Source organism: Lygodium microphyllum, chromosome 5, assembly GCF_053477565.2.
Source record: "Lygodium microphyllum isolate KBCC chromosome 5, Lygodium_microphyllum_v1.1.10, whole genome shotgun sequence".
NCBI lineage: Eukaryota > Viridiplantae > Streptophyta > Polypodiopsida > Schizaeales > Lygodiaceae > Lygodium > Lygodium microphyllum.
Genome location: NC_141139.1, coordinates 126,133,107 through 126,157,381, shown reverse-complemented (window position 1 = coordinate 126,157,381; position 24,275 = coordinate 126,133,107). Strand labels below are relative to the sequence as shown.

Sequence of the window (24,275 nt, the reverse complement as noted above, 5' to 3'; positions counted from 1 at the left end):
GTGGTAAGTATCTTCCCTGCACGGCTTTCTTCAACTTCTCCTAGGTAACGGACCCCTCTGAAATCCCTTGATTCCTGCACCATTGCTTCCACGAAAGTCTAGCTTCGTTGGTGAGCTTTAACTTGGCGAGCATGGCCTGATTGGTAGGTGCAGTACCAGCTGCTTCAAAGTAATCCTCCATGGATTCAATCCAAATTTCAGCATCAGCTTGGACCAATCTGCCTCTCCCGTCAACTCGGGTGGCTTTATCTGCTTGAGGAGGAACTTCTTCTCCTGGGTCACAGCAGTACTTGATGTAGGAGGCGAATTTGGAACCTGTACCTGGGGTTGTGCCTGGATAAAGGTTTTCTTAACGTTATTATATGATAATCGACGTTAGCTTATCTTCCATTTTTAGTTCAGCTATCTCGTAAACAATGTAGCTACTTAACTTTTTAACAACTCTTATGCACAGCCAGATATTGATAAAAAGAAGTCTTTATTTGTATTTACATAGGCATAGCCTTTTTTAATACAACGTTTCATGTGATGATAAGCCAATCGTTACATTCAGTTTGGGGAGAAAAACGTTGTATTGCATTTGTCTACAGGAACTATGTAATAGTAGGGTTTTGGGTCATGGATCTTTAGGAATTGATAATTCATTGGAAGTTCAGGATACCCTTTCCGTTGGAATCCATACTTCTCATGGCGGCCCAACACTTTAACCCTGTCGGCTGGGATTACACGGGTTAATTCCTCATATACATATGAGTTCATTTCAACCCTCGGACCTTGAATATGTAAAGTCGAATTTACGTGAGCTTCCACAAAAATGAACAGCTTCACGACTTTCAAGTCTTCCAACCACTTGATCCTCTTTAGGTTGGTCTGTAGATAAGCAAACCGATGGGCCGCTATATAGTAGATTCCTGAAGACCCTATCGATCTTTGTTCTATGTATAAAGATGATGGATTATAAATCTGCTCCAGGATGTTCATCATTCCAATTCTTTGTCTATAAAGGGGAGAATGCATTGCAGTCATAAACATGACCCGAAATACCAAAAACTTATTCCACGCTTCATAATTCTGCAAGACCGCATTGAAGGTAAGGAAATGTTTGCACAACAACAATTTCTTTACTTCAATTTATTGAGATCTTATAAAAATAATTCCATTGTTGGTCAGCTTTGATACCAACTGTAATGTGTCCCCTTAGTATCATCCAGGACACATCTTAGTAGTCCATCGAAAAGGACGTCTAGAAAGCTCCGCCCGGCACTCCCATGGAATGTTACGGGATTTGTCTAGGTCTTCCCATGCCTGCCACTTAGCGGAAGTATCCTGGCCGTTTCCACTTAGGATCGACCAGAATTAGGGTTTTCCTGACTGGTCATTAACTAACAGCAACTAGCGTCGGACCCGAGCGAACTACTTTACGTAGAAACGCTAGGTCCGAAGCATATTCACGTTGCACTTGGTTCAAGGAGAATGGGAAAAGAGAGGGATGCAAAGCTCAACCTCTCTGCCATAAGGCATAGTCCCATTCTGTTCCCCTAAAACAGCATAAATCGAGTAAGACATAACTCTAGGTCATTGCTTCCGTTAGTAGTTTTTGATGATCATCCTGCTGTTCTTCGAGATTTTTGAGAAAATTTCCTGGCTAATCGGGACCACCCAACCGTAGGACGAGACCCATGGCCCATCCTCTGCACTTTCCTCAGTTTGTTTTTTGTTATGTAATTATCCAACACATTGATTTGACATATAGCAATCAGCTTATTTAATTAATCCATTAAGCATTGGTTCCTTCACGTAATCTTATCACGTGACATAGAAAACAATATCAAGCAAGTTCTTTGTTAACATTTCATCATTTTATCTTTGAAATACAATGAGTTCCGCCAGTAGGCTTGTCCATAATCCGCTCGAAGGCTATCCAATAATTCGCAGGGATCACTATTCTAGGCTTCCACCCGTAAACTAGTATGCGGGCCTGGAGATCCAATCCCGAGTAGCATTAGCCTCTTGTGCAGGACCCGGAAGGCAAGGAATTTATGCCCAGAGCCCCCCTTGCACCCAAGCGTCCTCCTGCTCCAAGTAGAGCTCAACAGAGAGACCTCTCACGGCGGGTTTGGTCCACGTTCTCGGCGCGGTCAACAACCCCCTTGGTTAGGGTTAGGTAGGCAATCGGGGGTAACTGAAACTGCCTCTTCCTTCAGGCCTTTAACCTGAAGTATAGGTACTCATTTAATTTGTAATTCATAATTTAAACAGAGCCCTAAAATCTCTAGCAAGCACAAACATTTCCATTTATCAACCGTGTTGTTTGGCAAACTGCTAAGGAAGTGTTCTTTCCTTTTGAGTGTATCAGCACTCGTTCCCAAGGTGTCTTGTAAATTGGCAAGATCCTTTACAGTCCAGTGTAGGCCGTACCTTATTAACCCAACTTGGTCAACCCTAACGTTCCTTAGATATGCTAGTTTCCGGTTTACAACTTTCCTTATTTAGAAGGATATCCAAAAATACGTCCTTTTGCAAGATAACTTGCGTAGGGATCTGCCATCCTTGTTGAGGGTATTTACCCTTTCTCCTTCTGAATCAATCACAAGACTAAATGATTTCGTACTTGCTGCGCAAGTCCTGCGATGGAATAATCCGTTTTAGATCCTTTAAGCTGACGTATGTCGGGCCTAGGGTTTCTTTTTAAGAATCTCGGGTACAACCCTAGTTCTTTATCTTTACGAAATTTTTTTGACCCTACAATAAGGAAAGTAGTCAAGTGCTTAGGGTATGAATATTTCTTTGGTCTTTAAATCATTTCAAGGCATATTTTTCTCTTTAGTATGGTATTTCTATGTTTAGATTGGTTTGGTTATCTTTTGGAAGGTAATATTAATCGCCTTGTCACGGTTTTGCTATCCTTGTGACAATTTACTTTTCAGTCAATACAATTCAATTTAATCTTCATTTTTCCTTGCAGACAAACTCATGCCAAATAACAATCTTTTCCCTTGCTAAGATGTGCAATTAGCAATGATAACTTCCTAGTAATTTGAGCAATGAAAGAAACCTTTCATGAATTTAATTATTTACAATGATTTGTTGCGAAAAGGAACAAGACTAATGGTGCAAGATATAATTTCTATACCTTTAGGATTTAACTGAAATATATTACTATAGTAAATAGATAATCTTGCTCCAAATTTATAATGCATGATGCTATTCGAAGGAAACTAAGTTCTATACATTATCATTCATTCAAATAAGCTAAACTCCTTCATTACAAATAACTGGGACAAATATATCCTATCCCTAACAATTTCTCTTTGCATGATTGACTTAAAACCGAATTAAAGCCAAGAAGAAAAACATGGTTTTGGGGTGAGATGTCCACATGGATTTCGGGAGATGAACCTCCCGTAGCTACACCTTGGACTTTCTTAGGCGGCATCGTAGTTCGAATGTGAAGGTAGTTTTTACTCTTTCTTCAGGAATTCCACCGTTTTTAAAACGGTTGGTCATGAGAAGGAATGATAGGACCTTTAGATTCTTAGACTCTTCGGAGAAGAAAAGATTTACAAAGCCTAAGAAGGTCCTATAGGGTCTATACTTGGAAAAAAGTTTATGGGTGAGTGCGGTTTTGCAACCACAACAACCCTTGGAGAACTTTGACTTTGGGTCAAAGGTATGGAAGGCACTTATTCTTCTTCCTTGCACTTCCTCTACTTTTTTCTTCTCCTTCCCTACTCCTCCTCCTTCACTCCTCTCTCTTTTTTTTTTCCTCCCTTTTTACCCTTCTACCTCCCTCTATTCCTTCTCCACTCTATCTCTTCTACTCCTTTCTTGCTCTTCTTTATCTTTTCCTCACCCTCTACTTCTTTCACACTACTCCTTCCTCCTTCACTCCTCCCTACTTCCCTTCCTTATATTTTACTTCCCTTCCTTATCCTCTACTTTCCTTCCTTATCTTTTATCTTTTTCCTACTCTTCCTCGTTTTACGCCACTCCTTCTTTTCACTCCCTCTACTTTCCCTCTTTTATTCTTCCTCATGGCCTGCTCTTTCCTCACGGGACAACATCTGGGTCCCATGATGATGGATTGGATTTGGGGTCCGGGGGGGGGAAAAAAAAAGGAGGAAGTAATGGGGACATGGGGGATTTAAAAAAAAGCTTAGGGGGTTGTGAAAGAAAAAAGAGTTATAAGGGGGGGTGAAAAGGGTTATAAGGGGGGGGTGAAAGGGGTTAATAGGGTTATAAGGGGGGGTGAAAGGGGTTAGTAGGGTTATAAGAGGGGGTGAAAGGGGTAAAAGAAGGGTTTCATGAAGGCCAAGGGGAATGGGGGCTAAGATGGCCCCCTTTTTTGTAAGTTTCCAAGCTTCAGGGGAAGGACACGTGGGGGAAAAATAACTCCCCAGCCGTGATGCGACGGCCAGGAGGTGGCCGCGAAGGATTTTAGCAGTGGATTAGGGTCGCCACTAACGTGTCTATTATCCAGCGGCAGCATGGTTGGCTCCTCCCTCTCCACGACCACCCTCTCCCTCTAAGCTTGGTGGAACAGGGTGATGGCACCCCTCTCCTCTCGGACCACTGTAGTTTCAGGATTCCCTCCCCCTTTTGTTCAGCGCGGCGACGCCTCTGCACTATACCCTTAGCCTGCCCTCTTTCCTATGGCAGCAGCCCCCCTGTTTAAATAGGGGAGGGGAGGGAATCCTCTCCCCCTTACCTATCAGCATGCATGGAGAGGGCCCTGAGCAAGCTCCAGCAAGGAGCTTGCTGCCCCCCCCTCTATCACTTAACGGCTTGTGGCGTCACGGATCAGATCGTGCACCGCTATGAAACGCGAATTTTTTTTTATTTCAATATATTACAATAAGATGTATTATATATTTCTTGCTCTGCTAAGCGATATGAAATTAAATTATCAAGTTTCACCTCTTTCTCTCTCTATTAAATCTTCTAAATTCTCAACTCTATTTCTTTCTTCTTATTTCACCTCTCAATCTCCCCACGCCCTTTTGTATTTTACCGCTATGGTAAATCTCCAAACCTACATGTTAACCCAATATGAAGGTTGGCAGAAGAAGTGTAGCCGTAGGAGATGCATTAGTTTCTAGTCCAGGTGATGTATTGTAGTGGGTGGTATTGTTGTTAGCATCATAGCATCAACAATACCAACAATTACAAAGAAGGCAAGGTTTTGAGAAGCTTGACGTTGCAGTTGTAAGTGCTTTGTAGGAAGTGGTACATGAGTTGAAGCAATGGGCATAATGTACGGACATATATTTGAGTGTATGCAAGTATGCATTTTTATGACCTTATTTAGTATGAAGCCAATATTTTTACTTGTCTTGTTGTACAAGCTTTGTAGGATTAAGTGATTGAATTGTATAGTAGAGATGCAAGTTGGCTTGTCTTTAGGAAAGTTCTCAATGAGGATTTGTTCCTTGAAGATGCAAGATTGGTCATACGAAAGGCTTTTATAGACTAGGTAGAGATACCTAACAAAGGTCTTGTAGCTACAACCTTGTTACGTGAATTTGAAAGTAGTGTAAACAATTGGATATAGATGACCAATAATCATTGGAAAGTCAGAAGGTTCAGTTATTCTTGAAAGCTCTATACCTCATGTTGTAGGAGTAATTGATTGACTATTTGGAAGACGAGGCCTTAGAAATAGGGCTTAAAACTAATTGAGCATATGGCATATGTTGTAAATATGACTGTGAAAGAAATGAAAGATTGAATTGAGGTTGAAAATAGGATGTATGCCTATAGTTTCTATTGAAGTTAAAGGTGCTTGAACGTACACCACACGTATATTCATTATATTGAGAGTAATTCCACACCTATACACTATAGATGGTGGGCACCCACCACTATTACTTCATCCTTTGTTCTTTTAGTGTGACTAATAGAATAAGGGAGGTTTCTCACACATTGTGACTATTAGAGTTTCCACATCTTGAGTCTCTCTCTCTTGCTCTCTTTCTCCATCTGCAATAGCTCATACATCCATTACTTCTACTTACTTGTGCTATCATTTGTGCCTCCCCCTTCAACTCGTATCAGAGCTTTGTTTTAAGAAGCTTGATGAGTGACTCACTTAAGCTCGGATTAAAGCCACCCTATATATAGTTCACATTCATGGTAGCCATGGCTCTAGTTTGAAGGGGTAGACATTTGACCTCAACTTATTCCTAGTTTTGTTTTGAGAAGCTTGATTAGTGACTCACTTTAACTCGAATTAAAGCCACCCTATAGATAGTTCACATTCATGGTAGCCATGGCTCTAGTTTGAAGGGGTAGACATTTGACCTCAACTTATTCCCAGTTGTTTAAGCTTGATCTAGGGCCTTCTCCAAGATTGGTAGAGTACCATTAAGTAGTATAGAGTGGAAAACAATAACCCATAAGCATTAGACTAGCTATCATGATTTGTGCTTGTTTTAGGCATGATCTTCACTGATCTATTGTAGGCATTGGTAGCCCCCTTGTGGATCTTGTAGCACTTGGATAGTCAGTGGGCATTACTTGCCTCTCTCCCTAGTATTGGTACTAAATTTGGTGCAATGTTTTTTATCTTGAATGCATTTTTAATTCACTATTTAAGTAGGAAAGCGTATTTTCATAAACAAGGACATCCATTGAACCACTTTGAGAGCTTTATTTATGCTCATTTACTCACTATGATGCTGAGATTGTTGGACAAATGTTTGCCAATAACTTGAAATGCATTTTTACTTAATGTTTTTTTAAAGCTCTATTTGAGTTGTATAAGGTCAACAATTTCTAGTTATTGTACGCAGGTCTACTTCATACACTATAGGGCAGCCTATATGTTTATTGATTCTACTAATGCTTATTACTAATGTATTGGTGTAAATATCATTATGAGCATGCATAAGGTTCTTAGTGACTTGTAGTGAGCTTGCATAGCTCAAATTTTGATAGTATTCTACTATTATATACTTCTAGTCAGTAAGTCAATCATTAGGAAAACTCTACACTCATTGCTACTTGATGCTCTTCAAGTACACATTTTTTATGTATTAGTGATTAGCATTGAGATACATACTTGGATATGCTGTTGAGACCTTTAAGCATCAATTTTGAGCTTGGTGGTGTTTATTTGGTTGTATTTACATGCATTGGTTGCTTCTGTGGCTTATACAATTAAGAGCTTGAAGATTTTATTGAGGTTTATGCTTCTGACATATGCTTCATGTATCTTGGATGCTTGAATGTCATGCCTATGATCTCTTGAGATTGTCTTGCTCAATTAGCATTTTGTTTTTTTTCTAATGGGAGTCACTTGAGATACTTGAATATTTTGCATTTGAGTAGAGCTTTGGATTTATGCAGTTAAGCTTTTGTCATTCAGACAGTGGGACTCATTGAGCTGCATACATGCTCTCTTAAATACTTATTTGATGTAGTTAATATTAAGTGGACTGATTTGATTTATACTTTTGATTAGACACCTATCTCTATCACTATGATTTCAATTATTTATATACATTGCTTGGCTATGTATTGAGCTTTGATACTCTTTCTTAATTGGTTGTGGACCCAACCTTTATGCCCTATCCTCAAAGGGCGGGAGTGGATTTTGACTCCACTATCCACGGCCGTTATGACTTCCCTATAATCTATAATCCTCATTGGACTACATATGAAGATGCCCTCGTCTTTACGACAGAAAACTTGTATGATACTCTAACCCAATTCACTAATGAATTCTCTTCATGTCGTGACCCCCCCTTTATTACCACTTGTAATTATCTTAGATTGCTTAGGATACTCCTTAGGCAAGACTCCACCCCAGAAGAGCACGGCCTCCCAGTGCTCCATTTTGATCTTAATTCCATAGATAGTTGCACAATGGCTTGGCTAATGATGCGAGCCACTCTATTGCGTTTATTTTTCTTATCTCTACTAGAGGTCATGAATGATAGCCACTTCACCCACTGCAATCATCCATTCCTCTCCACCACCACCCTTCAAGTCTACCTAAACCTCAAGGGGTATCTCCAAATCCACCAATTCCTTGGTAAATCTACTAAGCCCCCTTCTCCACATCACACCTGATGACGAGGACTAACTTCTGTCACAGCTATGTAACTTGAAAAAAAAACGCATCAATCATAGCCATTACACCTAAGGGTCCTCAAGTTAGGAGTGTTTGGTGACTTCAGTCAGTCGGCTCTGCCCCTAACCTCATAGCCTCATTTTGATCCCCCACATCATGCCTAGGGCACATCAAGGGTAGGACACGTTGTCGTGCTGCTGCGCATCAGAGCCGTAAACACCTCCATTTTTGTTGTGCATCTGTGTTATCTTTTCACGTGTGTTTCATTGTGTTTGATTGCTGCATTATCTTTCCGTCCTTTTCAGTACCCGCATCCAATGTACATACTCCACTTGTGTGTTTGTGTTTGCGTGTGTTTCTGTTTGTGTGCATGTTGTGTGTGTGTTAGAAAAATATGAAAAAATGATGCCAAAGAATATTATCATGCTGTCAATTTCAATGATGAATTCCAAGAAAAGTGCAGGAAACCATGGAATCAAAGGAAATTTTGTAGAAGCGGACATTTAAGCTATGAAGATAAAGATTGCGCGTGAACAAGGCCAACGTAACATGCGGGACAAAGCATTTTTGAAGAAGATACATTGGCACTACATGCAATGGAGATTATGATGGAGAGGGGTCCTTGAAGAAAAGAGACCTACTTGAGGGTCAAAGACAATACATCTCTTTAGTTCACTCCATTGAGGAAAAGGTTACCAAGCAGCTTGTTATGCTAACAGGCGGAGAGTTGCGACCATATCAGCTAGAAGGTTTGCAGTGGATGTTGTCTTTGTACAATAGCAACTTGAATGGCATATTGGCTGATGAAATGGGGTTTGGAAAAACCATTCAAACAATAGCTCTATTGGCATATTTGATGGAAAACAAAGGATTAACTGGCCCACATCTCATCATCGCACCGAAGGCAGTTCTTCCCAATTGGGCTTATGAATTTGCCACTTGGGCACCAAGTATTGCTATAGTTCTGTACGATGGACGCCGTATTGACCGCAAAGACTTGAGGGATTTATACAAATAAGAGGGAAGATTTAATGATTTAATCACTCATTACGATTTAATCATGCGTGACAGGAGCCCTTTTCGGCCGTGCCTATTCTTGTCACATAGGACTAAAGCTAAAGAAAAACGAGGTAAAGCCTTAGTGGTTTTTTCTCTCTCTCCCAAATTGTCAATCAATAAAATCTATCAAATCAGCCACGGTGCAGGGATAAGATTCCATGGTTCTGATCGTTGGATGCAGATGTATCTCAGCACATGAATTGGTGGTGGGCCACTGGTGAGAAAGAAGGCGTATATGAGAGAAGCGCAAAGTGCCAGAGGACTGTCCAAAAGCGCACTCTGACGGGACGATGATGGTGTCTAGTGCTCAGGCATAATGGGGAACTACAAACAACAGACTATTTCTGAGCTTTTGAAAAGAAATTCCAAGTTGCATAAGCCAAGGATAACTGTTGTATTGGAGCGAAAAGCTTGAATGCAAGGGCCTCTGGATGAAACTGACAATGAAGTCGATTATAAAGCACTAGAGGCTTGTGCCAACTGCAGAAATCACCTTGATGGAAACCAGTCTCAAAATTGCAGCTTATGTGGAACAGGATACCATAGTTTTTGTCCAGAAATGCTAGATAATGTAGCTCCGGATACTATCAGGTGCTGCTAGAAATGCCTGGTATCTGCAAGCACCAGAACTTTCTCCAAGTATTGATGGAGCAGAGTAGCAAGGGTTCTCTTATTTTGATGGCTGAGATAAGAGAGATCTCCAGACTGTAAACACAAATGCTTAAGGCATCTAAGTGGATTGATGGCTTCTATGATCCACGTTGGATTCGTGAAGAGCTTATGAGGAAATGCCTAGTGACATTAACAATAATATAGGATGAAAAGCTCAATGTGGGGGATGAAAAGACCATCGTGGCCTTGCTGAAGGCTTGTGGCAAGCAAAAGGATTTGCATAAAGGCACTAAGATACATGCCGATGTACTGAAATGTTGATTACTAGGAAAGATTACTTATATAGGGAATGCTTTAGTCAGTATGTATGTCAAATGCAGCGAGTTTGTCAAAGCTGAACAACTGCTGGGCGAGCTTCCTAAACAAGATATGGTGACTTGGACTGCATTGATTGCAGGTTATGTTCAACATGGGTCTCTAGGAAGATTTTGAAAAGCTACCAAACCTTTTTAGCCAATATATACAGATGAGTCTGCTAGGTTTGCTGCTGAATATAGATTTGAAGTCTCTAAACTGGAGCTTGCTGTTGCAAAGCCACATTCTCCAGACAACTGTGCTCTTGCAAGAGAATGTACCAATGTGAAGATTAATTGGGTGTGCATTGGTTCATGCACTGGTGGGAAAATTGAGGATTTTATTTCTGCAACCAGAGCTTAGTGCTGATGGAAAAATTTGTGATGAAATATTTGAGACAGCAGGATGCAACACTCCAACTAGTCCTTCATGAGCAGCTTGTTTAGGTGGTCCCAGGGACACATATGCATGTATGAATGATCCCGAGGTTTGTGTGTCCACTTCAAAGAGGTAGTAACATTCTTTGAGGGAAAGCTTACAAAATTGAGGCAATCAGTGACCAAGTTGATGTTTGGCCAATGGCTCTGTTATACTTTGATGCCACAGTTTTGTAGTGAGTGCAGTTCTTGTACGTTATTCTAGTTTCCCTACAGACTTTGCCCCAATGCTTTTACCTTTGTTAGTGTCTTGAAAGCTTGAGCTTGCTTAGGAGCCTTGGAGTAAGGCCAAAAATTACATGCTGAGATAAAAAGGACATGAACAAAATTTGTTTGTTGGCAGTTTCTTTGTTGTAATTCACTTGACAAGCAATATAGTGAACGTTGGCATCAAAAATTGAGATATTCTTGTTAGCCTCTTTCCTTGCAGCATTTTGAACCCCGTGTTTAGCAGCTCTTCGACGAACTCTACGACATTTCTGGTGAACCTGACATGAAAGCGCTGCGTCAATTTCCAGCAAGATGGGAGACTCGCAAGAAGAGATGATGGACGAGAATGTCATGAAGCATCTATTTCAGTCGTTTACATCCTATATGCAGCAGCAAGCACACGCGAAACGTGATAGTGATGCCATGGATGCCTTGAAGGCTGTTCAACAGGAGATGAAGCAATTCAACGGCCAACAAGTTTCACTTTACCTGCATTTGTATGAAGAAAAGATGAAGTTTTTTGGGGTTTCTCAAGACATTCGGAGCCGCTACTTCTTGCGGATCGTGGTTCGCGCGCTTGAGGTCCGAATTTCAAAAATTCTAGGAACACATGCTGGTTGGACAGAGTTTAAGAAGGCATTAAAATATGAATATTTCCTAGAGGATACAGGTCTTATGAACCGCAGGAATTTCTTAGCATGGGTTTCTATGCCTAATAAGGGACTTTCAGTTATACCGCCCTTTTGCGAGAGTTTGAGAGCCGCTATGATCAGTTGGATGGGACTGAGCAGCAAGCTTTGGAAATGCAGAAGGTGGAATTATTTTTACAAGCTGCTGATGTTGATTTACAGGAAAAGTTGGATGATCTTTTGGAAGATCAAGCTACTGATTCATGCTTAAAGACCGAGTGGAGACATGTCATTGATGCTGTGCACTTGTTAAGAAGCGGCGCAGGAGGGTACGATTGCATCGTAATACATGATCTACTTCTGAAAAATCCTTGGAGACCTCTACTTCTACCCCTGCTGCAAGTTTTATGCCTAAGCCTACTCCTCCTGTTGTAAATCTATCAATTCCTGCTGCTCTAGTGCCCTTATCAGTAGATGATGTTATTAAAGGCTTGGCAGATTTGACAATAGAGGCAGTCAAAGCTGAAGTTGGGAAGTTAAAAGAGCAACTTATGTCAGTACTTGTTGTAGCACCTCCTCTAGCTTGACTACTTTCCTAGCTGGCCAAAGAAAAGGGAGACGATGTATTTGGTGTGATAGTACAGAGCACCAACACTACAGAGATTGTGATGCTTTTCAAGAAGCGCGTAAGAAGAACGTAGTGTTTTGGGGACAAGATGGGAAGATATGGCTGACAAAGACTGGTGCCCCTCTTGACACGAACTTTGGTAAGGAAGGCATGAAGAAGCTCGTTGATGATATGGCTGCGCGATCAGCTTATGTGAGTATTAGAGGAGATGCTTCAGCTTATGGAGTCCAGCTTAAGCAGAAATCAGATGAAGACTCTGCCTTATGGTCCTCTGCTTTGGAGATAGCGAGAAGAGGGAAAGTTCAGGCATCCACTATGACTCATGTGGGCTCCAGCATCCAAGGAGAAACATGATGGGATTCTCCTTTTGATAGGTATTCTATTTTTTCTTATATGGCGAAAACACAAGGTTTAGATGCCATGGTTGAGGAAAAGAGAAGAAGAGATGAGGAGGGTCTCAGCACCTCCAAAAAGACTAGAGGGGGTGACTTTGTTTCGTCACATGTTACAGCTCCACCTATGACGAGTTCTCCAGCACAATCAGGTCCTGAACAACCTATGGTAGACAAATCGATGAAAGAAAAGAGACAACCAAGAAAGGAGCCAGGATTCAAGCTCTTGTCAGACCTTGACATGTAGACGGATATGAGTAAGATTTTTCATGAAAGAATTTTAAATAGTGAAGTCACTTTTACTATTGGTGAAGCTCTTGGGAATGCTAGAAGAGAAATACAGGATCAGATGCAGGATCTTTTACGGAGGAAACAACATGCAATGGAAGGACTTGCTTTACAGGGGTTATGGCATGGAGCTTTTGGGGAAGAGCAAGATGATGCAGCGATTGTTGAGAATGCTTCTGTCAACCTGTAGTTAGAGAAAATAGTTCAGCCTATGCAGTATGAGGATGATGATACCCCTATCCTCATTCCTCGCAGTCATTTTTCACGTAGTCATTGGGCTAGAGCAACCACTGAGACGGTGGTAAGGATTGGAGAGAAATAGATTCCTTTGGTCGCTTTAGTTGATCATGGTTCCGAGATTAATCTTATTGCTCGAGGTGTTTATGAGAGTGGCAAGGGGCCTATGGATGCAAAGCATGGCTGGCGGATGAGAGCAGCCAATAATACTTCTGGTGATATGTATGCTGCTTGTTCGAGCATCAGAATTTCTATTGGCAATGTTGAAGAGGATTATCATTGCTTTGTTCAGGATTCTTGCTCTTATCCGATTATTCTTGGATAGCCTTTCATTACAAAAGCAAGAATGGAGACGAAAGTGATGGATGATGGCTCAGCCTATGCATGGATACGTAGTAAGGATGGTATGCAAGTTGTTCAGTTTATGACTGTTGGAGTAAATCATCTAAGAAACAAGGACTCCTTGCGTGAGGCACCACTACCTGCGAAGGAGTTGGATTTTCATTAGGTATCATTGTCTTGCGAGACACCAGTGGTACGGAGCGGAGAAAAGAGGAGATCTTGCCTCGTGCCAGGCCTGTCTTTCTCCACTAATTTTTTTGGTTTTTCTTTAGATAGTTCAGTGAGTTATCAGAAAATTTCAGATTTGTCTAGAGCTGCCAGGCAGTACATTGGTCGTAAGGAGAAAGAGTTGAAGACTGCATGTATTTTGCAAGCAGAAGAGCATGTGGATGGGCTATATGAAGGAATGTCTTATGCAGATACATTGTCTGAGATGGAAAATATGCTAGAAGTTGATGTATGTAAGGGTTCAAAGATCATACTTGTGCAAACCTTGTATATGTATCAGGAAATTTTTGATTTTATGCTGAAAACAGAGTTAGAGGCTGAGAAAACTTAGCAAACCAAATCTATGGCTGATCTTGATCAACTTTCAGAGTTGCAGAGGGCTGAAACTTTTCAGCCAGTAGAATTAAATGCTGGAAAAGTTCAGCATATAGAGTATGAGGCTGCATCATGGCAGTCCACAGAGCAGAGGGCTGAAACCTTTCAGCCAACAGAGTTTAATGGTGAAGAAATTCAGCATACAGAGTTTCAAGCTGCACCCATGCAGTCCATAGAGCAAAGGGCTGAAATCTTTCAGCCAACAGAGTTGAGAGTTGCTGAAAAATTGCAAAAATTGCAGCAAAGAAAAGAGTGCCTGACTGATGCCAAGGTTGACACGAAGTATAAAACAGTTGATTAGAAGGTTAAGTCGGTTGCAGGGCCGCTTCCTCCTGATAGTGATGAGTAGATAGAAAAAGCTATGAAGCAGCCTATGTTGAGAGATCCTGCAAATATTGGCCATGAATTTATAGCTCAAACTCTTGCAGAATTGAAGATTGGAAATGATGATTTCTTGCTTCCAGTGGAAAAAGAATGTTTTAGAGAGATGCTTGGACGACATGGTAAGGCATTTGCTTTCTTTCCTCATGAAATTGGCTGCATTAGTCCCGAATTGCTTGTGCCTATGGTCATCTTCACTGTTCCTCATGTGCCATGGAATATACGTCCTATACCTATGCCTAGGGCACACTTGCCAAAGCTAATAGAGTTGCTGAATGAGAAGATTAAGATGGGGATTTTGGAACCCTTTTCTGCGCCCTATTCTAACAGGTGGTTTACTGTACCAAAGAAGAATGGAACCTTCAGATTTATTCAAGATATGCAGCCCATGAATAGAGTGACAATCAAGAATGTGGGAACAGGACCAGTTGTGGATGAGTTTGCCGAGGCTTTTGCAGGACGAGCCATCTATTCCCTAGGTGACTTGTATTTTGGTTATGACCAGTTTCAGCTTGCCTTGGAAACCAGGGATATTACCACTATGCGGACACCTATTGGTCTTGTGAGAATGTGTACCTTGCCTCAAGGTGCCACCAATTTAGTTGCTCATATGATGAATGCTATGCATAAAGTTCTGCGAGACTATATTCCGAAGTATACCATGCCTTTCTTAGATGATGTGCCTATTAAGGGTTGTGCAGAAGAAGAAAAGAATGAGAGTCTTGATTTGTGAGGATGTAGACAGTTTGTGGCTGAACACTTGGTTGCTTGTGAGCAAATATTGACATGATTAGAGGAGGTGAATTTGACTCTTTCATGGTTGAAATCTGTCTTTGGTGTTAATGAAGTCATCATAGTTGGGCATATGGTTGGTTATTATGGCAGGAAGCCTTCACCTGCAAAGGTGGATGCCATAAGCAAGATTGCAGAGTATTGCTCGACTACTTCAGAGGTGTGGAGATTTATGGGAGCTTGTGTATTTTACATGATTTGGATTCCTCATTTTTCTCACATAGCAGATGTTCTTTATCAGCTGCTTCGAAAGGGGCAGAAGTTTCATTGGGATGAGAAGCATTCAAAAGCCATGCATAAACTCAAGAAGTTGTTGTAGTCAACTCCTACTCTTCGCAAGGCGGATTATCATTGTGGATGGGCAATCATGTTGACAGTTGATACTAGCCCTATTGGCATAGGTTGGGCAATGGGACAAGATGATGCTGATGGGAACAGATATGCAATCTGCTTTGGAGCTAAAGTTCTTAATGAGTGGCAGAGGAGATATCCGCAGATTAAAAGAGAGTTGTGGGGAGTATTTTATTGGTGCTTCAGTTGTTGTGGAAATAGATTGCTTGCCTTTGGTTGGCATGATTACTAGCTGTTTGACTCCAGATATAGCGATGCTTCGGTGGATTGCCAATATTAAATCATTGAATCCAGAATTTGACACATAGCAGGAAAAGATAATCCAGTTGACATGCTGTCTAGAGCGAGATATGGGGATGAGGAGTTGTTGCTTGCAGAAGATGATGAGACAGAGATTGCAGCTTCTGTCCTTGTTCATGATTGTCATGTATCTACTGTTGAAGCCTTTATTGAAGAGCTCTATGTTGGCGAGTGGCTGCAAATTGGTCATATCTGAGTTCATTGACTCGAAGAGCTGATTGGACAAATGATGTATTCAAGAAAATAAGAAGAAAGGCTTATGGGTACTTCTTGAAAGATGGTTTTCTTTGGAAGCACCCAAAGAAGAGAGGCGGCCTACCCTTGAGAGTGGTTTGTGAGGCAGCGACGCAGATACAGATTATGCGAGAGTTTCATTAGAGTTCTTGGGCTGGACACAGAGGTGTATGGGCTACCTATGAGAAAATCAAAGAAAGATACTGGTGGAAAGGGATGTATAAGGATGCTTCCCACTTTGTGGAGACTTGCAGGGTTTGTCAACTCTACTCTTTAGTGCGGCATCATGATGAGTCGCATTCGACCTATCCGCTATGTATGCATTATAAATGGGTGGTTGACTTGGTTACTTTGCCAGTGGGACTTTGGCAGATGAGATATCTTGTCTTGGCCAGGGAGGATCTTACAAACTATGTTGAAGGCAGATCTTTGCGGATGAAGACCACCACTATAGTATGTAAATTCTTGTTGGAAGAAATGTTTTGCAGGTATGGATGTATAGGCAAGATTACTGCTGATCGTGGAGAGCTAGATGCAGATGAAGCTAGAGAATTTTTCTCACAGCCTATAATCCAGAGGGGAATGGCAAGAGCGAAAGAGGGCATCCACCGATAGTTAAGGCATTGGCAAAAGCTTGTAGAGGTCGGATTGGAGATTGGCCAAGATTACTACCTTTTGCATTGTGTGCAGACCGTTCTACACAAAGCGTGACTACTGGATATATGCCTGCAGAGTTGATGTATGGGAAAAAACCTGTCATGCTTACTGAAATTTGTGCTCTCACGTGGAGTGCTCTTCCTTGGCATGAGAATTTATCAAGAGAGGAGCTTCTAGCTCTTTGGATTCGTCAACTAGAGAGAAGGGCAGAAGATGTGCAGCTAGCAGTTGATCGTTTGAAGGCAGCTCGACTTAAAAACAAGGACAGGTTTGATTTGAGGCATCGCTTGCGGCCTAGAGCCATAAAAGAGGGAGATTGGGTTCTAGTCTACGACAGTAGCCTAGAGAATCAGCATAGCAGCATGAGAAAAATGGTTCAAAGATGGTTTGGACCGTATAAGGTGAAACAGGTTTTTGACAATGCTACCTGTGAGTTGGCTGAATTGGATAGGACGGTATTGAGGGTGCCTATTACTGGAAAACGAATCAAGATTTTCAAGAGAAGAGAAGATGAAGAGTATGCACTTGAAGCATTGCCAAAAGAAGAGCAGTCAGAAGCAGTTTTAGCAGAAGAAGCAGAGAATATGGATGATGTAGCTGATGGAGAAACAGGTCTACCAGAAACTGATGAAGAACTAGACTTGTTTGTGGACTTAGATGATCATGGATAGTTGGCTCATCCGGAGGATGCGCAGATTTAGAGGGGGTGGATGTCGTGCTGCTCCACATTTGAGCCGTAAACACCTCCATTTTTGTTGTGCATCTATGTTATCCTTTCACATGTGTTTCATTGTGTTTGATTGCTGCATTATCTTTCCGTCCTTTTCAGTACCCGCATCCAATGTACATACTCCACTTGTGTGTTTGTGTTTGCGTGTGTTTCTGTTTGTGTGCATGTTGTGTGTGTGTTAGAAAAATATGAAAAAATGATGCCAAAGAATATTATCATGCTGTCAATTTCAATGATGAATTCCAAGAAAAGTGCAGGAAACCATGGAATCAAAGGAAATTTTGTAGAAGCGGACATTTAAGCTATGAAGATAAAGATTGCGCGTGAACAAGGCCAACGTAACATGCGGGACAAAGCATTTTTGAAGAAGATACATTGGCACTACATGCAATGGAGATTATGATGGAGAGGGGTCCTTGAAGAAAAGAGACCTACTTGAGGGTCAAAGACAATACATCTCTTTAGTTCACTCCATTGAGGAAAAGGTTACCAAGCAGCTTGTTATGCTAACAGGCGGAGAGTTGCGACCATATCAGCTAGAAGGTTTGCAGTGGATGTTGTCTTTGTACAATAACAACTTGAATGGCATATTGGCTGATGAAATGGGGTTTGGAAAAACCATTCAAACAATAGCTCTATTGGCATATTTGATGGAAAACAAAGGATTAACTGGCCCACATCTCATCATCGCACCGAAGGAAATTCTTCCCAATTGGGCTTATGAATTTGCCACATGGGCACCAAGTATTGCTATAGTTTAGTACGATGGATGCCGTATTGACCGCAAAGACTTGAGGGATTTATACAAATAAGAGGGAAGATTTAATGATTTAATCACTCATTACGATTTAATCATGCGTGATAGGAGCTCTTTTTGGCCGTGCCTATTCTTGTCACAGAGGACTAAAGCTAAAGAAAAACGAGGTAAACCCTTAGTGGCTTTTTCTCTCTCTCCCAGGTAGTCAATCAATAAAATCTATCGAATCAGCTAGGGTGCAGGGATAAGATTCCATGGTTCTGATCGTCGGATGCAAATCTATCTCTCCACATGAATTGGTGGTGGGCGACTGGGGAGGACGAAGGTGTATATGAGAGAAGCGCAAAGTGCCAGATGACCGTCCAAAAGCGCACTCTGACGGGACGATGATGGTGTCTAGTGCTCACACATAATGGGAAGCTACAAACAATGGACTATTTCTGAGCTTTTGAAAAGAACTTCCAAGTTTCATAAGCCAAGGGTAACTGCTATATTGGAGGGAAAAGCTTGAATGCAAGGGCCTATGGATGAAACTGATAGTGAAGTTGATTATAAAGCACTAGAGGCTTGTGCCAACTGCAAAAATCACCTTGATGGAAACCAGTCTCAAAATTGTAGCTTATGTGGAACAGGATACCACAATTTTTGTCTGGAAATGCCAGATAATGCAGCTCCCAATACTATCAGGTGTTGCTATAAATGCCTGGTACCTACAAAGCACCAGAACTTTCTCAAAGAATTGATGGAGTAGAGTAGCAAGGGTTATCTTATTTTGATGGTTAAGATAAGAGAGATCTCCAGACTGTAAACACAAAATGCTTAAGGAATCCAAGTGGATTGACATGACAGCTTTTATGATCCACGTTGGATTCATGAAGAGCTTGTGAGGAAATGCTTGGTGACATTAACGGAAATACAGGATGAAAAGCTCAATGTGGGAGATGAAAAGGCAATCGTGGCCTTGCTGAAGGCTTGTGGCAAGCACAAGGATTTGCATAAAGGCACTAAGATACATGCCGATGTACTGAAATGTGGATTACTAGGAAAGAATACTTATATAGGGAATGCTTTAGTCAGCATGTATGTCAAATGCAACGAGTTTGTCAAAGCTGAACAACTGCTGGGCGAGCTTTCTAAACAAGATATGGTGACTTGGACTGCATTGATTGCAGGTTATGTTCAACATGGGTCTCTAGGAGGATTTTGAAAAGCTACCAAACCTTTTGAGCCAATATATACAAATGAGTCTGCCAGGTTTGCTACTGAATATAGATTTGAAGTCTCTAAACTGGAGCTTGCTGTTGCAAAGCCACATTCTCTAGACAACTGTGCTCTTGCAAGAGAATGTACCAGTGTGAAGATTAATTGGGTGTACATTGGTTCATGCACTAGTGGAAAAATTGAGGATTTTATTTCTACAACCAGAGCTTGGTGCTGATGGAAAAATTTGTGATAAAATATTTGAGACAACAGGATGCAACACTCCAACCAGTCCATCATGAGCAGCTTGTTTAGGTGGTCCTAGGGACACATATGCATGTATGAATGATCCCGAGGTTTGTGTGTCCACTTCAAACAGGTAGTAACATTCTTTGAGGGAAAGGTTACAAAATTAAGGCAATCAGTGAACCAAGTTGATGTTTGGCCAATGGCTCTGTTATACTTTGATGTTTGGCCAATGACTTGAACAAAATTTGTTTGTTGGCAGTTTCTTTGTTGTAATTCACTTGACAAGCATTATAGTGAACTTTGGCATCAAAATTTGAGATCTTCTTATTAGCCTCTTTCCTTGCAGCATTTTGAACCCCGTGTTCAGTAGCTCTTGCACGAACTCTACGACAACGCCTAGGGAGGTAACACTTGCATGTGGTTAGACCTACCATCCCACTAGCATGCACACAATGCACCACTCAAAAATGGCACACACCCACATGTAATGTACCTTCCTTTTCTTTTCAGGTTTAACCAAAGGCCCCACCACCAGCTTCAAAGACCCCATCATCCATGCAATGCCCTCCCCATCCTATGCCACGTGCCATTAGGCAAAGCACGACCAATCAAGGGGTGGACACAATAGCCACAATTAGAAAGTGAATGAAGAAGCTCATTGGGAACAGCACAGGCGAACTCAGCACGGAGAGTCAAATGATGTAGCATCATTTTAAATTTCAAAGATGGACCCGCCCCTCAACCTCCCTCCAACACCATGGATTATATCCAGTGCAAGGGCCTTTCAGTTCCATAAATCCCTCTAACACCAGGGATCATATTCAACATAAGGGCCTTTCAGTTCCATAAATCCCTCCAACACCAAGGATTATCTCCATTTCAAGGGCCTTCAAGTTTCATAAATCCCTCCAACACACCTCCCAACGTGGCTTGTACACAAACTCAAAAAGCCACTTGGCTGCTCCAACAGCAGAGTTTGACTCCCCACCCAACAAGTGCCATGGGACTGGCACTCAACTAAGAGGGGGATAATGTTGACCCTCAAATGAACAAGGTGAAAATTGTAGAAAATCTAAAGTAGAAGACAAAAGCCAAGGAAAAAGAGGAATTGGAAAAAAAGGCATGCCAAGAAAAATCGGGAAATATAAGAAGTAAGAAAAAATCCTAAATCAAGGAGAGGCCCTCAAGAAAAAGCGCAAGTTAACACTTTTGTAAAAGAGGACAAGACGCACCATGATTTATTTTAAGAGCGTCAGGCTCTAATATATGAAAATTTTAAATGTGGATGGGTGGTAGGAAGGAAGTTAGGAAGATAGGACAACAATGGAAAAAAGGGGCCTAGCTGGCCAAGTAAAAATGGAATGACAACCTGAATGGGATTTTGGGCTTTGTATACAAAGACTTTCAAAAGATGAGTGAGAGCTCATTCTTTGGTCGTGGCAAAGTGGACTCTCTCTCCTTTCTTCTTCCTCTCTTCTCTTCTCTTCTTGCTTGTGAGTGAGTGAGTGAGGGAGTATGAGTGAGTGAGTGAGGTAGTGTGTGAGGGTAAGGGACCTTAGAGGTGAGGCCCTCCTCCATTTCTCCTATTCTTCTTCTCTTCTCTTCTCTTGTCTCGCGCATGGCTATGGAGGATGGAGCTTGGAGATGGAGGTTTGAGGATGCTTGAGTTTGCACCAAGAGTCGTGGAGCTATCAGAGTGCTTGAGAGAGGAAGCAACTCTATCGAGCATCAAGGTAAGCTCACTACACTCGTAGAGAGGGATGGCACATTGGCTACGTGAGAGGTAGCCATTAGTGCTTGCTTGAAACACTTGAACAATAAGTGGTCCATGTTACAACTATATATATCATCTCTCACTTGACTTGGGTCTCACCTATATATACTAACTCTACATCAATATGAATCATTCTTTGGGAGCATGTCTTATGTATCTCTCTCGTACTCTCTCTCTCTCTCAACATAGTATTAGAGCTATGGATGCGTAGCAACAACAAGGAAGATAAGTTGTTTCATTGTTTATACTTGATTGAATTTGTTTGCACAAGTGATGATTTGATACATGAACTTTTTCAAATTAGAAGTATTAGAAGTATTAGTCCAGGTGCGTAGCTCTCATCGTGCTCTCGAATCATGTCAAAACCACTTGTCAATCGGAGTTCTGGATCAAAAGTTATGACAGTTCAGGATTCAAGACAACAATTCTGCTCGAATCTGCGATTCTTTATTTAAAACTGTAATTCTAATTATTGTTTGTTAATCCCCAATTATAGTTTATTAATCGCTCATCTTCGTTAATGATGTTGATTATGACAAGCAAACATCTTGCTATTTTTAGCGATGTTTTATTATCGTTCACATTCTTTGCTCGACCGAAATAGCACTTTTCTTATATGCGTCATCTCGTCTTGCACATTACATCTCTCTATTTCAGGCTTTCTTTTTAGTCACTCAATACTTTTCGTCGTTCTTACGTGCATATCCCTATTTTGATTGTCATGCGTCTCAACTACGCTCGTCTTGATCATGGTTTGCAGATTTTGCGATCCCATCTTATTTGTTTTCTCTCGACATACAAGCATGGCCAATTGCATAATTGTTAACGGATATCCGTCTGGCCAACGTTCGGTTCCCTTCTTCCAAGGACAAGGCTTTCCTGGGTGGAAGGCAAAGATGATGCTAATTCTTGAAGGTGACGAATTATTTGATATTGTTTTGGGCGACCTGTCTTGCCTAGTTCAACCTATTGATGTGATGAATAACAATTCTGTGATTACTGATGGTCCATTATTTGAACAATGGAAAATTGATCATACTGATTGGATTCATCGTGACAAAGCGGCTTGTCGTTATATATTGTCTGCACTTCCTGACTCACTTATGTTGGATGTCTTTCATCTGGAAACCTCTCATGCTATTTGGGAGTATCTTATCTCAACGTTTGAGAAGAAATCGGTCACCGAAATTTTATATCTCCAAACTTGTTTGAAGAATCTTCAATATAAGGTTGGTACTTCTATGCACTCTCATATCGAGGCTTTTAAAGACATTATCAATCAGCTTGGTGCTGCCAGCGCTCTTGTTGCTAAAAATCAGATTGTTACTTAACTTCTTCATACCATCAAAGATCCTTTATATGACAATATCATCACTATTTTTTCTAACAAGGATGATATCCACTTTGACAAAGCATGTATATCTCTTATTGAATATTCTCAACGTCATGAGCATCATTTGGAAAAATCTGATGCTGTTTTGGTCACTCACGAACAAAGGGATTTTTGTGTTGCTTTTGTTGCTCGCAAGTGTCCTGCTTCACGTTTTCAGTAGGGTGGACGCCCTAATCCAGGTAGTAGATCTTCTCGTGTTGCTTATCCTAACAAACATTGTTCCTATTGTGATAAGAAAGGTCATGTGGCTTCTGATTGCTGGGCACGTCAGTATGATGAGGAGCATGGAGTTACTACAAAGCAACCTCGCTCGTCCAAAAGTTTTCCTCCTTGTGATTATTGTGGACATACAGATCATCCATCTCGCCATTGTTATAAACACAGATATGATGAAGAACGTTCTCGAGCTTATATTGTTCAACAAATTATAACTGATGATGATCATACTCATCAAGAGCTCAATTTCGTCCATTATGATATCTCTCCAGAAAAGGTACTTCATGTTCATGATGGTTCTCTATTCATCGTTGATTCAGGTGCCACTAGAAACATGACATACCAATTGCAGTGGCTTCACAATTATCATTCTCTTCCTGTCAAGAAGTTTGTTTACCTTGCGGATGATACGACTTGTCAAGTCAAAGGAGTGGGTGATTTATATCTGGGGATTGTTTCATCCACTAGAATATTAAGAGAGTTCTTCATGTTCCATATTTGCAAAGAAATCTTCTTTCTGTTTCTTGTCTAGTTGTTCTTGGTTTATTTGTTGGCTTTGATCATAATCAATGTCGTATAGAGAAAGGCGGGCATACTATAGCAGTGGCTCCTCGACATGGTAATCTATTTGAGCTATCATTGAACGATACAGTTGCAAATGTTGTTACTGCCCCTGGAGATGTAGATTGTAAATTATGGCATCAACGATTTGCACACTCCGATTTTGCCAAAATTCTTAATCTTCATCGTCATGGTCTTGTGCAAGGTATGGATCTTAAATCTCATCCACATATGGGAATTTGTGCGTATTGTGCACTTGGAAAACACCATCCTTCGCCTTTCCACACTTCTACTTCATCACATTCCTGTGCTCTCTTGGATTTGGTTCATACCGATATTTGCGGTCTTTTTCCTGCCTCAAAGTCTCAATATCGATATTTTATAACTTTCATTGATGATTTCTCACAGTACACACATGTCTATCTTCTTTGACATAAGTCTGAGGCTTTACCTATATTTAAACAATACAAGATAAGTGTGGAGCTTCAAACTGGATTCTCTATAAAGACGCTTCGCAGTGACAATGGCGGTGAATATGTATCCAATCTATTTGATGACTTCTGTAAGGATCAAGGTATTCATCATGAGTTTACAGTTCCTTATTCTCCTCAGCAAAATGGTGTTGCTAAGCGCAAAAATCGCACGATTCTTAATGCTATACGTTGCATGCTTATACACTCTGGTTTGTCTCGAAAGTTTTGGACTGAAGCACTTCTAACAGCTGTTTTTATTCAAAATCATCTTCCAACTACTGCACCTGCTGGTAAAATTCCTATAACAATTTGGATAGGGAAGACACCTTCAGTCTCTCACTT

The 24,275-nt window shown here is 41.1% G+C and overlaps 1 protein-coding gene across 1 annotated transcript; it reads left to right on the top strand.

The window, feature by feature from the left end:
• Positions 1-10,108: 10,108 nt before the first annotated feature.
• Positions 10,109-19,505, top strand: LOC148036374 (pentatricopeptide repeat-containing protein At3g09040, mitochondrial-like). Its single transcript, XM_087678928.1, has 5 exons — positions 10,109-10,202; positions 10,272-10,399; positions 18,700-18,773; positions 18,917-19,255; positions 19,340-19,505. Exons 1-5 carry the CDS (start codon positions 10,109-10,111, stop codon positions 19,503-19,505), a joined length of 801 nt encoding a protein of 266 aa, XP_087535054.1.
• Positions 19,506-24,275: the final 4,770 nt, after the last annotated feature.

What these genes read in the sequence shown, in the direction of transcription:
- LOC148036374 (XM_087678928.1), top strand. Translation starts at nt 10,109, where the DNA reads ATGTATGTCAAATGCAGCGAGTTTGTCAAAGCTGAACAACTGCTGGGC. An exon ending in TTGGACTGCATTGATTGCAG is followed by an intron (nt 10,203 to 10,271) that starts GTTATGTTCAAC and finishes CAATATATACAG; the next exon opens with ATGAGTCTGCTAGGTTTGCT. An exon ending in CCAATGTGAAGATTAATTGG is followed by an intron (nt 10,400 to 18,699) that starts GTGTGCATTGGT and finishes TATGTGGAACAG; the next exon opens with GATACCACAATTTTTGTCTG.